Source organism: Struthio camelus, chromosome 24, assembly GCF_040807025.1.
Source record: "Struthio camelus isolate bStrCam1 chromosome 24, bStrCam1.hap1, whole genome shotgun sequence".
Taxonomy (NCBI): domain Eukaryota; kingdom Metazoa; phylum Chordata; class Aves; order Struthioniformes; family Struthionidae; genus Struthio; species Struthio camelus.
In genome coordinates this window covers 3169152-3187412 of record NC_090965.1, presented here as the reverse complement: position 1 = coordinate 3187412, position 18261 = coordinate 3169152, and the positions used below count along the sequence as shown (strand labels likewise).

At 66.3% G+C, this 18261-nt stretch overlaps 1 protein-coding gene across 6 annotated transcripts in view; it reads right to left on the bottom strand.

Moving 5' to 3' along the window:
• The window catches only part of NAV1 (neuron navigator 1), a 100358-nt gene that overhangs the window by 22884 nt on the left and 59213 nt on the right, over nucleotides 1-18261 (bottom strand). For all 6 annotated transcript variants that reach the window (XM_068918538.1, XM_068918540.1, XM_068918539.1 and 3 more), the window contains 2 exons: nucleotides 13214-13316; nucleotides 8775-9140 (listed from right to left, as the gene is read on the bottom strand). In XM_068918538.1, coding sequence (XP_068774639.1) covers nucleotides 8775-9140; nucleotides 13214-13316 — 469 coding nt within the window. The remainder of the gene's footprint in view (nucleotides 1-8774; nucleotides 9141-13213; nucleotides 13317-18261) is intronic.

Here is an 18261-nt window from a genome sequence, read left to right as displayed (position 1 = left end):
TCAGCCCGCGGCTCACAGCGCGGCGACACCTCCCGCTGCCCTGCGGGAGGGCGCGGGGGGGGGGGGCGGGGGGGCCGCGCCGGGGTGCGGACCGCGGCACCCGCCGGGCCCCCGCGCGCCGCCGCCGAGACAAAGCGCCGGCCGCGCCGGGCTCCCCGGGGGCGCGGGGCTTTGTCTGCCGGGCCCCGCGCACCGGGCCGCCGCCGCCGCTGCTGCTGCTGCCGCCGCCGAGCCGGCACCGGGAGCCGCCCGCCCGCAATGCGCCCGGCGCCCGCCCGAGCCGCGGCGCGCCCGACCCGGCCCGGCCCGGCCCAGTCCCCCCAGCGGAGGCCCGGCCCGGCCCGGCCCGGCCCGGCCCGGCCCCGGCCCGGCGCCCCCCTACCTGGCGGCGAGGCGCGGGGCGCGGCGCGGCCTCCCGGCCCGCAACATGCTGCCCGCGGCGCGGCCCCTCCGCGGCGGGGCGGGGCGGGGCGGGGCGAGGCGGGGCGGGGCAGGCGCGGCAGCCCCGCCCCCGGCGGCGCGTGCCAGCCGACCTTAAAGGGGCAGCGCCCGCCCGCGGCCGCAGACAAAGGGCCCGGTCCGGTCCGGTCCGGTCCGGTCCGGTCCGGTCCGGTCCCGTCCCGTCCCGTCCCGTCCCCCGCGCCGTTTCCCTCCGAGTTCGCAGCCGGCCCTGGCGCTGTGTAGCGCAGTGCCCCACGGCCGGCCCGCTGCCCCCCAACCGGCCCCTGGTGCCCCACGGCCCTGGCCTGTGGCCCCCCAGTCAGCCACAGTGCCCCCCAGCCCACCCTGGTGCCCCCCAGTCCAGCCCCACAGCCAGCGCCGGTGCCCCTCAGTCCAGCCTTGCACCCCACAGCAGGCCCGGCTGCCCCAAAGCTCGCCCCAGTGCCCCTCAACCCGGCCCCGTGCCCCACAGCTCGGGCCGGTGCCCCACATCGCAGCCCCCCCCCCCAGCCTCGGCACACGGCCCTGGCCCCGGTGCCCCCCAAACTGGCCGGAGACCCCCCGCCCCAGCCCAGTGCCCCCTCGCCAGCCCCCCACTGCCACCCCGTGCCCCCCAGCCCCACGGGCCCGGCTGCCAGCCCCACGGCGGGGCCCCAGGCCTGTCCCCAAAGCTACTCCCCAGGGACGGCTACTTCCCGGGACCCGCCACCGCGCCGGCGCCCGAGCTCGCGCCGCCCTCCGTTTTCAGGACCAAAAAGACAATTTGTGCCTCTTTTTCCCCTTGCGTTAGAGCAGGGGCTGCCTGCGCCCCCGGGGGGGCGGCAGAAAGGAGGGCCGCCTCGGCCGCCCCCCGCGTCCCGCCGCGCTCCGGAAGGGGGCTTCCCCTTGTCCTCCGCCGCCCTTCGCCCATCCCGCCGGCGGGGCGGCGGGGGTTAATCGCAGCTGGAGCCAAGCGCTGTGAGCTCCTCCGAACCGGTCCCCGCGGGCTCGGAAATAAGTAATTCCTTCCTAGCCGTCTCCCCCCCCCCCAACCTTGGCAACGCCTCTTGGCTCTCTGGGCGATGAGCATCCCCGCTCGGGGCTTGGCTCTGTTTACTCCCGGGCTCCGGAAAACGGGGAAACAGGAAGGGCCAGGCCCGCTCGGAGAGCTCGGGCGTTTAGGACCTTCTTCCCCGCGGCGGCGTCCCCGGCGAGGCCCGGATTCGCACCCGCGGGGCTGCCCGCTGGCCCTGCGCGCGCACGCACGCACGTGCGGGCGGCCCCGCGGGCCCGGGGATTTATTGCCATTGTAGCCGCTCAGGCGGCAGCGCTGGCGATTCAGCTCTGCCGTGCCGGCGCTCCGGCAGCCGGCCGCCCCTCGCGCCCGGAGGTTTCGCGGCGGGATTGGCGGGGGTTTCTCCCACCCGGGACCCCGTCCCCCGGGCGCTGGGACGCCATCCTCGTTGCAAGCTGCCACGGGATCCCGCCCTCAGCCCAAACGGCAGCCTCCGCACCCGCTCACCGTGCCTCTCCCGGGATAGCGGGAGCTGAAGGGGACGCGCTGCCGGCGGGCACCAGCACGCTCGCTGAACCCCAGGGCCGCGGATGCCCGGCGCTCCCCGTCTCCAAAACCCCGCCGCCTCTCTCCTGCTCGCAGGCAGCCGCCGCAACCCGCTGCCACGCTCCGGCCTGCAGGGCCAGGAGGCCAAACCCCGCAGGCTAGCGGGCAGGACGCGGCACCGCGATGCAGGACGGCCGGACCTGCCAGCCCGCGCTAACCTGCTCTGACAGCCCTCTCCGCAGGCTCCTGCCCGCTCCAGGGCCAGGCGTGAGCCACCGCGGCCGCCTCCGGGCTGGGCCGGGAAGGCTCCTCGCATGCGCGGCTCCCACCCCTGCCCCAGGGAGCCTCTGGCCGGGGCTGACCCCGCGGTAAGGACACCCCTCCTGCCCCCCGGGGCTCGCCCCGGCGTCACTATGTTCTGCTGGCGGGACGAGGGCGGCGTGCAGCCCGCCGGACGCGGCCCGGCCAGGGAACGCTCCGTATGAGCTCGGCATCCCTCCGCGCTCCCTCTGGCGCCGGCCCCCCCCCCCCCCCCCCCGCCTTGCACAACGCATGGACGGACGCCTTCCCCTCCCGCCCCTGCTCCTGGCAGGCTGCCCCCGGCCCCGTCAGAGCCACCTCCCGCGGCAGAGCTCAGATGAGGATTTCTGGCCTTGGGGGGTTGTCACAGGGCCTGGCACGGCCCAGGCTGCGGAAAGGAGGTGCCGATATGGTCCCAGAGCCCAACGCAGCAGGCGCCGACTCCTTGCCACCAGGACACAGAAGAGACACCCCAACCACCCAGGCAGAGGCGACGAGGGGGATTTGAGAGGCCAGCACCCAAGCCCCAGAGCCTGGCGCTGCTGACGGGGCCGGGACAGACTGGACGACGGTGCACCAGGCTGCACTTCCATACCCTCACTGCTGGGAGGAAGGAGAGAGCTGGGGCAGGAGGCCCACGCGCAGCAGCGCGCGCGGTTCAGCCCCGGCGCAAGGCAAAGCGGGTGCAGCAGCTCGGCCCGGCCCCAGCGTGGGAAAGGGGCACCCTGGCCGTGCCCCCCCAGCACTGGCGTGGACCCCACGGGGTGCAGCTCTGCCCTTCGAGAACCGTCTCGCTGGAGCGTCTCCAGCCCATCCTCACAGACCTGGTTTCCCAACAGCAGCTGCTTTTACACCCGGAGGGTTAAAAGTCTCCCTGTTTTAATCGCCCTCATTCCTGACACCGGCAGACACCCGACTGCTTGCCAAGCGGGATATGCTGGCACAAGTGAGGTTTCCGAGCACACGTGTCCCTGCAAGACAGCAGGGCTTGTGCTCCCAAATCCCCAAGGCCCTCCCAAAACCCATCCCTGATTAAAGCGATGTCTAAGGGCCCCATTGTGCGGAAACCCCTCCGAACAGCTGGGGCGAGGGGACGTGGGACGGCGGCACGAGGCACCAGGCTGCCTCTGGCAGCGGCGTCCCCCTGGCCCCAGGGCTGACGGTCACCCCAGAGCCGCGCCGGTGAGCCAGGAGAGCCGGTGCAGGAAGGCAACGGGTTAACACCGGGAACAGGCACAGGAACATGGTCTGGTGCACCCCACATCGTCCCAGCCCGATGCCCGTCACCGTTCCAGTGTCCCCAAATGTCCCTTCTTGAGCACCCCTCAAAGGACAACGAGCCCCCCTTGGTCTGTCTTGGCCCTTTTCTCTTGCCCAGCCATGGTCATTGCAGCCGAAGAAATACAGGGGCTTGCACAGGACCCCCAGCCACGGCACGGTGGGGGTCTCTACAGCCAAAACGTCCTGCCCTACATCAGCTGGTCTCCGGCCCCGAGGGGTCTCGGCGGACGTGCTAGCGGCCACCGCTCCCTCCCATCAGCCCCCTGCCACGCGCGTCCCGCTCCCAGCAGGGCTGGCGAGAAAAGGAGCCTGGGGATAGCCTGGGCTCTCTCCCCCCGGCCTCCCGGCCTCCCTTCCCATCACGTTCACTTAATGGGGCAGAAAAACAATTAGATTCGCAAATCATTAGTTGTGTCCGGAGGGCCCGGGTGCTACCGCTGCCCCTTCCCCCTCCTCACATCCGCGAAGTCCATGGGGGAAGGACGGCAGCTCCTCGCGACGCCCGGACCGCACGCTCCCCTCCTCCTTCCCGGGGGTGCGCGCCACGCGGGGCGAGGGCACCTCCTCGGCAGCGCAACTTGCCTTTCGGGTGCCTCGTCCTGGCACCCTTCACCTAGGGTGCTCAAAGCCCTGCGCATAGGGCTGCAGACGGGGAAACCGAGGCAGGGAGCGGGGACTGAGTCGCCTGAGCTCACCCAGCAGGAGAAACGGCATCGCTTCCACCTCCCCGAGCGGCGGGAAGCCCAGAGGAAGCGTGTCCCCGGCTGGGCACCCCCAGCTGCTTTGGAAGCGGTGACACACGAAGCCTTTGCTCGGGGTCCGGGGCCGGGCTGGGGTGGCAGCGCGCCGAGGTCAGAGAGTCCCGGCCCGGCCCCGGGGCGGGGGAGCCGGCGTGACTCAGCCTGCTTGCGAAATCCCCATTTTTTCCCCCCCTCCTCCGTTGTCTGGACAAGCCCGTGGCCTCGGACGCCTCCGCGCGCAGCCGGCCGGGCGGCGCAATGGCTGCGCGGGCAGGCGAGGACCGGCCCCGGCTCGCCACCGCTCCCGCTTCGCTCGCCGGGGCCCGGCCCACGCACCCCTCATCCCAAACACCCCCCCGCCGCTTCGCACCCCACCAGCCCGCCGCACACCCGACTGCCTGCCCCACCTTGGCGACTGTAGGTACAGCCACCGCCTAGCCCACAAACTCCCCGTGCGGTGCAGGTGCGGCACAGCCGGCCGGCCGCGACCCCCGCTCCGCCACCACGCCGCGCCGGCCGCCCCGCGCGCTGCGCCCGGCCCGCAACGCCTGCAAGCGAGGATGCCGCGCCGAGCGAAGGCGGCCCCGACCCCGCGCTAACCCGCGAGAGGGTGACGGCGGCCCGAATCCCTCAAGCTGTCGGCGGGGTCAGGGTTGGGGCAAGGAGGGGGGGGACGACGACGACCAGGGCTGGCCGGCGGCCAGGGCAGTCGGCCCCAGCTGTTCTCCCGCAGCCGGACACGGGGCCGAACCCGCCGCGGCAAATATTTATCCCAAGCGGCTTCGCCGGCAGCTCCCCCGCCGGCGCGCGCGCCGAGCCCGCGGCCGTTCCCCGCCGGCTCTGCCGGCCGACTTCGCGGGCTCGCCGGGACGGCGGCGAGGGCTCAAGGTGAGCGCCGAGCACGGGGCGGAAGAGGGGAAGGGCAGCGATCCCGCTCGGGGCAGGGAAGGGGGCCGGCCGCCCCCCTGCCGCTCGCGGGGAGCCGAGCCAAACATCTGCTCCGACCTCTGGGCTGCGTTGAGCCGAAGGAGCTGCTAGGAAGCGGGAGCCAGGCCAGCGCCGGCAGCGGCCGGGCTGCTGTGCCAGCCGGGGCCCGGAGCGGGCGGCCCGGAGCAGGATGCTGCGGGCGGCCCTTAGCCCCCCGCTCGAGGGGCTGGCAGCAGCCCGGAGCGGCAAGCACCGCTTTTCCCCCCGCTCCGAGCCATGCCGGTGCCTGGCTGGCGGATGCTCCGCCACGGATGGCTACCTGCACCACCGCGGTGGGCGACGCCAAGCCTTCTCCCACCTTCCTCTTCTTGGTCTTCTTCCCCCCGCAAAAGAATCGGATAAACGAGGCGGTCCGGCAGTCCCGCGGTTTCCCCCCGCCTGCCCCCGCTCAAGGCCTTCCCAGGGGCTGGGCGCGCGGCATCGGAAAGCCTTGGGTGCGCCCTTCCTCCCCGCGCGGGCGCAGGCGCTCCGACGGCGGGAGCGCGCGTGAATCGCCAGCGCCGCCGCCTGAGTCGGAGCCCGCGAGCAGGTGCTGACTCAGTAGTCTTCGCGCCCCCGCCGGCAGCCCGCCTCGCGCCCTCCCTGCCCTCGCCGGGTGCCCAGGATCAAGCCCAGCAGGGCCTTGGCTCTGCCAGAGGGGCAGGATGAGCCCGGCTAGGGCCGCCTTGCCTTCGCCCCACCAAGGTCTAATGCTGCTTGGTGACAGTGTTGACCCCGGTCCCAGGTTCCCGGGACTCTCCCACCGCAGGGCATTCGCAGCAGCTTCCAGGACTGCGGCAGCCTGGCCCAGTTCTCAGCCGCCCTCCGCACCCAGCCGACCCCACCGAGCACGGCTCTCCTGGGCCGGCACGAAGCCTCCTCCGCTTCCGCCCCCAGCCCTGCACCAGCACAGCCCGAACCGCGCGGCGGGCGGGCAGGCGGCCGGCCACCGTCCCCCACTGCCCGCCCTGCCGGCCCGCCACGGGAAAAGCTTCGCCTTCAGCATCGCCTCCTTCCAGGGACTCACACACCCCGCCCCAGACCCCCAAAACCATCCGCACCCCGGCACGATCCACCCCGCATCGCCCCAAGGACGGGTCCCCGCGTGCCAGACGCGGCTCCCGTACCTCGGCCCCTCTCCTCCCAGTGCGGTGCCGAGACGCGCGGTCCCGTCCCACGGCCCCGCGCGCCCGTCTCGAGGAGGGGGCGACCCGGTGCTCCGCGCCGCCTCTGACCTACTGCCCTACAAGGCTCGGCGCGCGCCGGCGCGCCGCGCACAGGGACGGTCCTCGCGCCCCGGCGGCCCCATCTGCAGCGCTCTGCTCCCGCCCGGTGCATTAGCGGCACGGGGAGACGCGGCCTGCGGCAGTGTTGGCTTTCTAGGTCAGAGCCAGCCGAGGAGGCTGGGTCGGGGGCTGCGCCGCGCTCGGGGAGCTCTCCCTGCTCGCGCCGTTGGCAGCTCCGCGGAGGAGGAGATGCCCCTGCCCTGGTGCCGCAGCCTTGAGCCCATACCTGGAGAGAGATGCCCAACACGGGGCACCCAGGCTGATTTTGGTGCCTACCAAAGGGATGGCACAAGTGGGCAGAGGGTTTCCTTCAGGGCGTGCTCAGGACCACGCTTGGGGGCTGTGCACGGGCCTCGCGCAGGACCGGGGACCGCGGAGCAGGGCCGCGGCACTGCCAGCGCAGCTCCAAAAGCTTCACCCTGCGCCGGGGGATTGCAGCACTGCGGGGGTCTCGCAGGAGCCTCAGTGGCGCAGGGCTGAGGCTGCTTCATCCCCAAGGTTCATGGGGGAGAAAATTAACCCTGCCTGGAGCAGCGTGCAGGGCCTGAGCCTGGACAGGGCGTTGGGCTCCAGCCGGGACTGTCCCTTGCTCCCAGAGCCCGTGCCCTGCCCAGGTCAGTCGCTGATGGAGATGAAGCGACACTCAGATTCACCGGCTCTTGACGCTGCCTCCGCAGGCAAGGACACCCCAAGGTTATCCGCCTGCAAGAGCGGCTCCGAGAGAAGAGACAAGGCAGGAGAAAGGCAGCATTGGAGTCCTTCACCCAACAGCCAGACCTGTAGCAACACCCCGCTGCGGCCCCAGCACGTGTCTCCTGTGGTCAGTGGCACAAGGAGGCAACAGGCAACCTCTCTTGGTGCCAAGCGATGGCTGATGGTCCCCAGGAGGGGACCGCGCTGAGCCAGCACAAGGCACCACCAGGCAGCCCCACGAGACACGTCCCAAAGCGGAGCCGTGTTTACACCAGCCCGATTCCCAGCCTCGCGACCGGCTGCCCCGGCCCTGCAGTGGCAGGTTGGGGATTGCAGAGCGAGGGCCACGCGTGAAGGAGGCTGCAGCTGGAGCAGCGCTGTCAGCAGGCCAAATACCTCCTCTTGCTCTGGGACAAATCGAATGCCGGAGTTATTTATTTTCTCATGCACTGAAACAGGAAACCTCCAATATGCCAAAACCCTGGACCCCAGCCAGAGCCAGGGGGCACCTCAACAGCTCAACAGGAGCAGGACACGCTTTTGAAACAAAACGGGAGTGGTGGTCATGCCAGGCTGCACCCACCCGTCCCCTTCACCCTCACGCTCCTCAGCACCGGCCAACTGCTGGCTGGATCCTGGCAACCCAACACCTGCATCCTACTGGGTGCTGAATGACCTGCCCTCCTGCGGGCACCATCCTCCCCTGCTGAGCCCCTTCATGAGCAAGATGTTGGGGAGCCTAAGGGTCCTCCCCAGGCTAAAGCCTCTGGGAGTGAAAGGAACACCCCACACGGAGCAACACAAGCCCCAAATCCTTGGACAGCACAGCAGGAGAGGTCCCAGTCCTGCCGAGTGGAGGGATGGAGGCAGGTGGCAGCCCAGAACCAGGGGACCCTGCTCAGCAGGGCCGCGGTGCCACCCATCAGCAAGGACACTTCAGCACCCTGCACTCACCGGGGTCCCGAGACTCAACCTCACCCTCCCGCAGCCTGTCCCACCGTGTGCCACCAGCTCTCCCGGCTGGACACGCGACATCCCTGCTGCGCCGGGGTCAGAGACGGCAGTTCAGCTCCCCTGGCAGAAACTGGGAGAGCGCTTCTGAAAGCAGCAGCGTTAAAGCCGCAGGGTCCTGGCCTGGATGTCCAGCAGCCACTTACCCTGCGCGTTTCTTGGGCCCCTGCTCTGGCAAAGCCCAAATCAAGCCTGAGGCTCCCTGTACAACGGGAAAGCGGCATGGCCCAGATTGGGGACTCACTCGCAGGAGTGGCAGCGAGGGGCACAGCAGCCCCGGCTGGCTCAGAGCCACTTGGCTCTCTCGGCACCGGCACTGCAACGGTGCCTCGCTGGAGGGGAAACATCTCCGCTTGTAGCAGCCACCTGGGGGGCACAATCTACCCAGCCATCTTGGTGGTGATCTGTATGCTCCTCCATCCATCCCACTGCTCCGAGTGTCCCTCCACTGCTGGCTGGCACGGGCCGAACAGGAGGTGGTCAAGCCTCCAGGAAAGCCCCGATCCGGCCACTTACCCCGTGGTGATGTCGTCATCCTCCGTCAGGGTCTTCCCCATCAAGTCGCTGTCGCTCATGTAGCCCGACTTCAGCTCCACGTCGTCGGCGTCCAGCGACTCGACCAGCTCCAGCCGGGAGATGTGGCTCAGCTTGCTGGGGCTGCGCATGGGCATGGTGTGCGAGTAGTGCGCCCGCTCGCCGTGCATGTACCAGCTGGGGGTGCCCTCGGAGCGGCAGCTCCCCCCGACCGACGGCGCGTCCCCGGCCTGCAGGCGCGGGCTGGATTGCCCGTAGCGCCAGGACAGCGGGGACGAGCGGTTCGACAGGCTGGACACGCTCCGGGGGTTGGCTTCGTCGCTGTCGTAGCAGGTCATCTCCAGGGAGCTGCGAGGACGGGGCGGAGAGGGGGGGGCATTAGGGCAGGGCCCAGCAGGCAGCGGAGGTCTTGTCCCCCCCAAAATATGGGCTGCAAGCACTCAAAAAACAAGACTGCCCCTCTTGGAGCATCTGGGTAAGGCTGGAGGATGCCAGGAGCGTGGACTCAGGGGTGCTGTCTGCCTTGAGCCCCCTCGCGACTGGCAGGGGACGGTCCCCTCCCACCCTGCCCGCTGCCAATTCAGCATTTCTCCCTCCCCAGCACCATCCTGCCAGCCCCCCCTCCGCTCCCCCACGCTCTGGCAGACTCCTCGCCACCTTGGCTCCCCGTTTTCAAGTCCACGGGGCCTTAGCTGCTCACACAGAGCCGCGGGGAGCCCCCCGAAGTGGTCTGGAGGGACGTGAGCAACCCACAGGCTCCATCGCGCCGTCCCACAGGAGAGATGCACCCTATCGTAGCCCTTTCCCTATCAGCATTTCAACAGCCTGAGGCACTGTGCCTCGGTTTCCCCAAGACCCAGAGTACAACAAATTGGGCTTGTGGCACCCTAATCCCAGAGGCCGCAGCCTTGAGCGGGCAGAGCGGGCGGCGCCGGGGAGGAGAGGGCTATGCATTAAAGTAAGCTTAGGGGCAAACCGGGGAACCAGATAACTGCGCCAGCGTGTAACATCAAATCCTTGCAGAGCAAAATCCCAGGTCTACACAGGAGGAGACACCCCGAGACAGCGTTACCCAGCGCCTCGCGGGGCTGGCAGCGAGTGCGATGCACGACGGCCGGCCAAGAGGCTGCGAGGGCACAAAGCACAGCAATAACGGGGAGCCGAGTTACTCCCCTCACCCCTCTGGGTGTGTTTTGGGCAAACAGCATGTCAGGGAGTGATGCAAGGACTAAATTTAGACGCCAAAAATGATTACTCCTTGCAGCAGCTACTCAGGAACCCACAACCCTTGATTTGGCTCACGTTACTATCAATGAGCTATTCCCTAGCTGTGACCGCACTGTGCTTGGATTAAACACTCCTGCAGGAGCAACAAAAACCTGACTACAGTATTGAATTTAAAACGGGGAACTACATAAAAATGAGGAAGTTTGTTAAAACGGAACTAAAAGTGACAGCTAAAAGGGTAAAGTTTTTGTAGGAAGCACAAAGGCTATTTAAAGATGTTCTACTAGCGGCTCAGAGCCGATGTAAACCACGTATCCAGATGAGACTTCAGAAAGCCCCAGAGGAAGCTGGTGCAGCTCAACAGCAGGGTAAAGAGGCTGTCAGAAGTAAGGTGACATATTTCAAAAACAAAGTTGTACCCTAATGGGGAAATAAGAAAGAAAGCAGACTCCAACTGTCGGAAGGACCATCGGTCCTCACTTTGCCTCCGCCTCCCCTCAAGATCCAGGGCTGTAGGGTGGTGCCACTGGATGGAAGAACACAATAAGGAAAACAAAAAAGTTTGAGGACTAATTTCTGAGAGGAATAGAACGGAACGATAAATCCTCTTCCAAGCACATGGGTGCAAGAAGTCTGCCGATGAGCCTGCAGGAACAGCAGATAACTAAACTGCAGTGCCCTGGGAATAAAGCTGTAACAGACAAATTAGAGGCATTTTTCATATCTACATTGACTATGGGGGAGGTCAAGGAGCCCCCACACTACGGCCCTTCTCTACAAGAGGCTTGTCAGAGAACCTGCCTTAATTTGTGGAAGAGGTCAGAGAAGAGGAACGGGAACAGCTGCTGGGAGCAGGTAGCGCCGGCCCGAGAGCTTGCAGCTCTGCAAAAGGTAAAGAAGGAAACCGTGGACTTCTCACTGCAATCACAACTGCCTCAGCACCAGAGCTGGACAAGGCTACTGGGACACCACTGTTGAAGAAATCCAGGACAGATCCAGAGGACAGTAGATGACATCCATATTGGACAAGTTTGTTGAAACTGTCTCAAAGAACAGAATTAGAGGATACATTTGTCATTACGATATACTGGGGAAGAGCCAACAGGGCTTTGGTAAAGGAAAGTCAGGCTCATGAATGTCCTAGAGCTCTTGGAGGGACTTGGGGAACACGTGGACAAGGCTCATCTAGGCTACAAGAAGGTACTTGAGGAGTTCCCTCACCAAAGGCAAATTAAATTTTCAAATAAACTCAGCTGCCATGGAATAAGAGGAAGGACCCTCATATAGATAACAACTGCTTAAAAGCAGGAGTAGGCATCGCTGGGCTATTCCCACCATCTATTAATAGTCAGATTTCTCTGTGGCAGGGATCTGGCTGAGGCCTCAGCTATGCAACGCATTCATAAATCGTCAGAAAAAGGAGACGATAGGAGACAAAACCCACCAGCAACACTAATTTAATCGCCATTAATATCCTTGCCCTACTTCCCTAAGACCTGGGCTGACGGAAGATTTCCAAAGAACTGCCGAGCTGAGTGACACGGCGAGAAAGCAACGGATAAAATTTGACACAGATGAATGCAAAGCAATGCAAAGCGAGCCTAACTCGACGTGAGCAGTGCCAGGCTGTGAATCAGCTCTTACGCTGAGATTGTAGAGCTGTAATGGATAATTCTCAGAAATCGCCAGCTCAGTAAAAATCACTGCAGCCCTGTATAAATCCCTGCCTCTCCCATTCCCTGAACGCTCTGCTCCTTCCAGCTTGGAAAAGATCCGGACGGTGCAGCAAGGACAAGCAAGGGCTAGAACAGCTTCTGGGTGAGGAAGAGCTGAAAAGGCCAAGATTCTTCACCTTGGACAAAGCTGACTGAGGGGGGACACAGAGGAGGTCTGTACTTATGAGCGGTGGGTGAAGCGGGGTAGGAAGCCTCTGCTTATTGCCCCTTCCAACACAAAGATGAGAGGCATCAAGTGAAACCACGAGGTGGCAACACACACCAGGAGATGGATGTTCACACACTCCTTGGCACGCTTCAGCACTCGCAATACCACACAGCCTCCCTGCAAAGCCCAGGCTTAAAAAACACAGCTGCACAAGCACCCACTGCAAATCACCGGGGTTGGGAGGGTGCCCTGGGGAGATCCCCCTTCTTACCCGCTGCCCTGGCACCCGCTGCAAGCAGGCTCTGGGCCTGTCGGCCCCAAGGGGTACCAGACCTCTCCACATGGGCTGCCCAGGCATTTGGCCAGCTCTATCTGAGGGGTCATCCATTATCACCTCTACATACAGGTGGGGAAATGGAGTCATAGAAAGGGGTGGTGACTACCCGGTGGTCCAGATCTCTGCAGGCATCGGGGATACCATCGCTTCTGGTTGTCCACAGGAGGACAGCCAAATTCAGGGAACAGGCTTCGCCCCCAGCCCCTGGCCAGCATCTCCCATAGCTTCCCCTGGGAGCCACCACTAGCTCTGTCCCCTATCCCATTCCCACAGCCTCAGCATACACGAGCCAGCATCAGCCCTGGAGCGCTGCCAAAGACAGGGCCTGAGCCCCTCCCGGAGCCCAGGCTGGGGGCTGCTGCTCCTCCATGCCTGCCACAATAAGGCACCTACAGGTGGCTGCGTGGCGCTGTGCCAAGGGCTGGCGTCAGGCCCGGGGCCAGAAGCACCGGCTCTGTCCAAGGCTAGAGACCCTCACGCCGAGCACTGCCTGCCCCCCATCTCCCTCATCTCGCCAGCAAGGCTGGTTCTGGCAGTTCTTTGTTGGCCAGGGGCTGGGTGGAGCTGAGGTCCCCATCCGACGGCCTCTCCTTGGGGGAATGAGGCCAAAGAGCTCCCTTTCCCCAAACTGTGCCCTCCTGGGAACGGACAGCCCCCAGAAAGCACTGGGACAACCTCATCGACTCTCCCATGCACTCATACAGCCCGGGGCAGAGGTCACTACCTAGAGTTTTGGGGGTCCCATGGCAGCCACAAGCCACCTCCCTGCACAGGCTGATTTGGGGTGTCTCTCCAGGCACCCAGGTGCAGGGTCCCCATGCCACAGCGGAAGGTGAGCTCCCTTTCCCAGTTAGATAGCCCTCACCCGGAGCAGGGCTGCTTCCCCTGGACTCCTTCCCTGTCCCCAGAAAGACACCGGCGTAAGGGGACGAGGGGATGGGGCACTGCGAAAAGTCTGGAGTTTGAGCCTCACCTGTGAGACACCTGGGAGCCCCTCAGGCTGGACATGGTCTCCTCCAGGTTCTGCCGAAGGTCCAGCACGTTCTGAACCGTCCTCTTCCTCTGGGACTCAGGGTCTGTGGAGAGAGAAGGACGAGGCCTTAAAGGCATCAACTCCTGACTCTGCACCCCTCCGGCTGCATCCCTTAATATGCTCTGGCTTTCCCGTATGCCCGGCCCCCCACGGCACATCTGGAGCCAGCTCCCGCCCCGCATCCTCTCCAAGTGCCAGGCCCCTTGTGTCCCATCCAGTGCTGGGGGCTCTGTCCTCCGCCAGGCATCCAGCCCCTTCCCACACCACCTCGCTGGAGGCCAGGCCCTCCCCAGGGTCACGCTGTCCCTCCAAGCTCCAGCTCTGCTCACTGAGGTGGGAGAGGGGCAGGGCTGGCACACCCTGACAGAGTTCCCAGGCTGGATCTGGGTTTAAATCTCACTGAATAACCAAGAAAAAACACCTCCAAGTGTCCCTGTGGCCAGGAAGGAGCAGGGGATGGTGGTGAGCAGAAGCACAGACACAGATGGGCTCAATACGGCTACCGCAGGAGGCTCTCAGCCATCACCGACACCCAGGAGACCCCGTCCAGACACGTGGGGCGGGGGTGACAGCAGAGAAACCGAGATGAGAGCTCAGGCCTCCAGCCTTGGCTCAATCTGCTCAGAGCCAGTAGGGCGACCCACCATCACTGCCCCACTGTGGTCCCACGTGGCACCTGGCGGGTGCCAGCAGCCCCTCAACAGCAACCCCTGTGGGGTTCCCCCAGCGTCTGCACCAGGACGGCTGCTTTCCACCAGCATGACTCACCCCACAGCTCATCCTCGGCCTGAGGCGCCACGGACTGGGGACCCCTTGCCCAGCGCAGCCCCAGTCCGGCCCCCGAGACCCCCCCAGCAACAGGGACGGGAGCACTTGCTGCGAGGGGGGACATCTACTCCAGAAAGAAGGTGTTGGGTGGCAGCCAGCGAGGCTGGGGGGAGGCCAGGAAAGGGCAGCGGGAGCCAGCGCAAGGACATTCATTTCCAGGGATTTGCGCTGCCGCCTCGGGAGCTGCGGCCCTCGCGTGCAGGAATGCCATCCTCTGCCTGCAGCTTTCGGCATACCGGACATGGCGAGGGGCCTGGCCTCGCTCCCACGAGGTCGCAGGCAGCCCTGCACCGGGAATGTCCCTCTGGCAGGAGGCAGGAGCTGGGGGGACCCAAACCTGGGGGCAGACCACCGTCTAGGAGGGGTGGGAAGGCAGCACCATGGGGGCAGATGTGCAAACATCTCAGAGGAGCATCTGAGATGCCAGAGGCTGAACCCTCGTGACAGGAGGCCAACTACAGTCACGCAGCCCCGAAGCACTGCTCACCCTGCTCCATAGGGCTGAGGAGGCAGGACCCTGCCGGTCCTGGAGGAACGACCCCCAAGCTGCCCCTGGAGGATGCTCCAGCCTGGGGACGTGGACCCAGCGCTGCGGGCAGCGCCACCGAGCCTCTCTGCTCACAGCCAGCAGGACCTCGGCAAACGCCGGGGCTTTCTGCCAGCCCCGGCTCCCGTTCTGGCTCGCACCTCGGCAGAGGCGTTTGCTGGGGTGGCCTCGGACAGACCGTCCTGGGAGCCAGCGGCATCACGGCAGCGCCGGGGCAGCTCAGCGCCGCAGGCACGCGCAGCCCAAACCTGCGCGCAGCCACGCGCCCGCCTGCAGGCACACACGCGCCGCCCCCCCGCACGCAGCCCGCGCACGTGTGTCCACACGCGTACCCAGGTGTACCGCACACGGCAGGCCGGGGGGGTCCCTGGCAGCGCCGCGGGCTCTCGCCGGCACGGGCACAAGGCCTCCGGCCCGCCGCCCCTCTGACCCACTCAGGCTCCCCGCTCCGGGGCTCTGCTCACCCGCCGGCCTGGGCAGCAGCACGCGGGCTCCGATTTACGAGCGACCCCGGGAGGCGGCGACGTGCGCTAACAGCCCTCCTGACAACATGGTAAATCGAGCAGGTTAGAGCCCGTTGTAGACCAGGGTAGCGGGGGCAGAGCGGCGCTGGGTGCGCAGGGGCACCCAGGGCGCCCGGCAGACGCCCGGCCCAGCCCGGACGGGTGACAGGCTCAGAGGGGAACGAGACCTGCCCCGGCTGGGGGCCTCGCCGCGCGCCTCACAGCCCCCGTCCCGCTCCCCGAACGAGGCTTCGCAGGAAACAAGTAACGAAGTCATTAAGCGCCTTATTAAATCTTTGCCACGGCACGCTGGTGGAGTTAAGGAAAGACACGGCGCCATCGCGAAGGGCTGGTCCCGGCGGGAGCGGCGGTGGGGGAGCACGGTCCTGGCCCGGCTGCGGCACCGGGGTCTCAGCAGATCCGCAGCGGCATCGAATGCAGCGATATGACATCTAACCCCGCACTGATATCCCCAGGTGGGTCCGTCCCCCCCACCCATGGGCACCCTCCGCTCCTCCACGCTGGCGGGGCCGGCTGGGTGCTGCCCACCCCGGGGCCCTGGGCTCAGCACCCCCGGCGGGAGAAGGGAGCCGCAGCCCCGAGTTTCCGTCCGCAGGACTAACGCGCCCAGGCAGCAGTGCGTCCCTGCGGGATGGGACGGGGTGGGATGGGAAAGCCGCCTCTGGTCCTCGGCACCGCCAGCGGCTCCCGAAAATGCCCCAGCTGCCTCCCCCGCGGCCAAGGGGAGGAACAAAGCGCCTGGCGCCGGCACCTCCCTCCCTCGCTGGCTCCTGCCAGCGGGGTTGCTACAGCAACCCACATCCAGAGGAGCCGGGAGAGCCGGTACTGGCAGGTGGCACGCGGCTCCCTCGCTCCATCGCCAGCCGGCCCCGCGCGAGGCCGAGCCTGCGGGGCTGAGGTGCCGGGAGCCGGCGCCAGCGGCAGCCGCGGGGGGCTGTCGGGAGCGATCCGCACCCCGGCGCGTTTCAGGCCGCCGGCGTTATAACGCCAACCGCCTGCTTCGCCCGCGGCACCCGCGATCCCGTCCTGCCGCTCTGAAGCAGGGGAGCGACTCCTCCGCGCCTACCCCAGACCTCCAGCCGATGCCGCCGCGCTTCCGGCCATCCGCGCCCGCCACGGTTTGCTCCCCGGTTTCCCAGTTCTTTGGGGACTGTCCAGGTCAAGCCAACTTCTGGAGCTGGGCTTCAAGGAGCTGGTTCAATCCCCACCTCCGACACGTGCCGGGTCCGAGCGGCAGGGCCGCGGGCTGCAGCGCGGAGGCGCCCCGCGCAGCGGGAGGCAGGGGGGGCCGGGGGCAGTTGCTTGGCTAAGCCGTTGCGTGTCGGAGCTGAGCCGAAACCGGAGCCGCTGGGAGAGGCTGGAGTGTGGGAACAGCGGGAGCGCGCTGGATTCCTTCTCGCATCGATTTAGCAAGCCTGCTGCAGCCAGATGTTTCCAGCTGCTGGAGCGGGGCAGCAGCGGGGACGGCTCAGCCTGCCGCCTCCGGCTCAGTCTCACACCCTGCCCCAGCCGGGTTCACAGCCCTGGCAGCAACGGCCGGGCCGTGTCCCCGCGGCGTCCCCTGCTCCGCTGGGGCACTAGGCAGGACCCGTCGGCGACCGGCCGCCTCCTCCATCCTGGCTCGGGAGCACGCAGCCCCCTTCGCGGCTCCCGGCCGTTCTTGCAGGCCTGTGCCGGCTCCATCCCGCTGTAGCGGGAGGGAAGGGGGTGCAAACTCATCCCACCCTCGGCCCCTTCCCCGCTGCTTTGGCCACTGCTGGGGTGTTTCTGGGCCTGCCCAGCCTCTCGCGGCAGAGCCCTGCACCAACGGCTGCACCCGGCTCTCCGAACCGCGATGGAGCCCCTCCAGAAAGCAGCGGGGCAGCGAGATGCCTCTGGCACAGACAGGGAGAGGCAAGCATCGCCCACGGCCTTTCTGCCCCAGGGGACGGACCGAGCACGGAGGGCGAGAGTGCCCCAGGGCGTGCAGGAGAAGGGCACCTCCTTTCTCCCCCGGTGCCGAGCCAAATCCCTTCCTAGGTGACCGAGCCTAGAAAAGCAACAGTGATGGCAGCTTCTCCGCCCGCACGATGGGACGCAGCCGTGTCCTGGCAGCCGGGCACTGCAGACGTGGCCAAAGTACGTCAAGGAACGAGGAAATCATCAACTCCAAACAGCTCGTGACAGCTCATTTCAAAGGAGCATGTGGCCAATACCTCCCGCTGGGGCAAGGCAGATCCGCGTCCGGGAGACACGTGGGCCCCATGTGCTTTGGCAGAGAAATCCATGTGTGTGTGTGCGTGTGTGTGTGTGTGTCACACGAGTGCGTGCTTGCATGGCGCGTACGGTCATGTGTGGGCCACGTGGTAGCAAAAGCGGTACGCCTGCAGAAAGGTGCGGGCGCGCGGGCAGGCACACGCGCAATAGGTGTGCTTGCTGCGTTCGCCCGGGCGGGCTGTCCACGCGAGCGCCGGCGCGCTTGTGGCCCCGCACGCCTGCGTTTCCTTGCCCCACGCAGTCCAGCCCAGCCTGTTTCTGATCGAACGTGGAAACGCCTCCTGGTGACCCAAGGAAGGATTTGAGTGGCAGGCAGGAATTTGCTATAAAAGGCCTCGCAGTTATTTCTGAGTCATTATGGTGGGCCCCTATTATACAGTAGCCGTAATGAAGTTCCCCAGGCGGTGACACATTTTTAACTAGTTGCTCAATTCCTTCCAGTGTATTCAAAAAAATACTAATAAACTCGGCAATAAAAAAAAAGCATTCTCCCAGGGCAATGCAACTCCTCCAGCCTAGCAGAGGATCCCCAGCCCTATAAATTCTCCCAACAGATACACGCTTCCCATGACGTGCTGCCTCGCACCGTGCTCCCAGCTGCATTTATGAATGAATCAGGGCTGTATTTCGAGGGCGGCAGTGGGAGTGAGCGCGGCACCGGGCAATCCCTGCTGCATGCCCACCGCTGCGGCAGCACCCGAGCTGAACGGTGCCACCCGCACCGCAGCGGGCCCGCGTGGGAACCAGCTTACGGCTGCTGCCCCTTCCTCCCCGGGGCTGGATGCACTTGCCCCAAGCAGCGTTTGAAACATCTCCTCCTGCATCTGCCTACG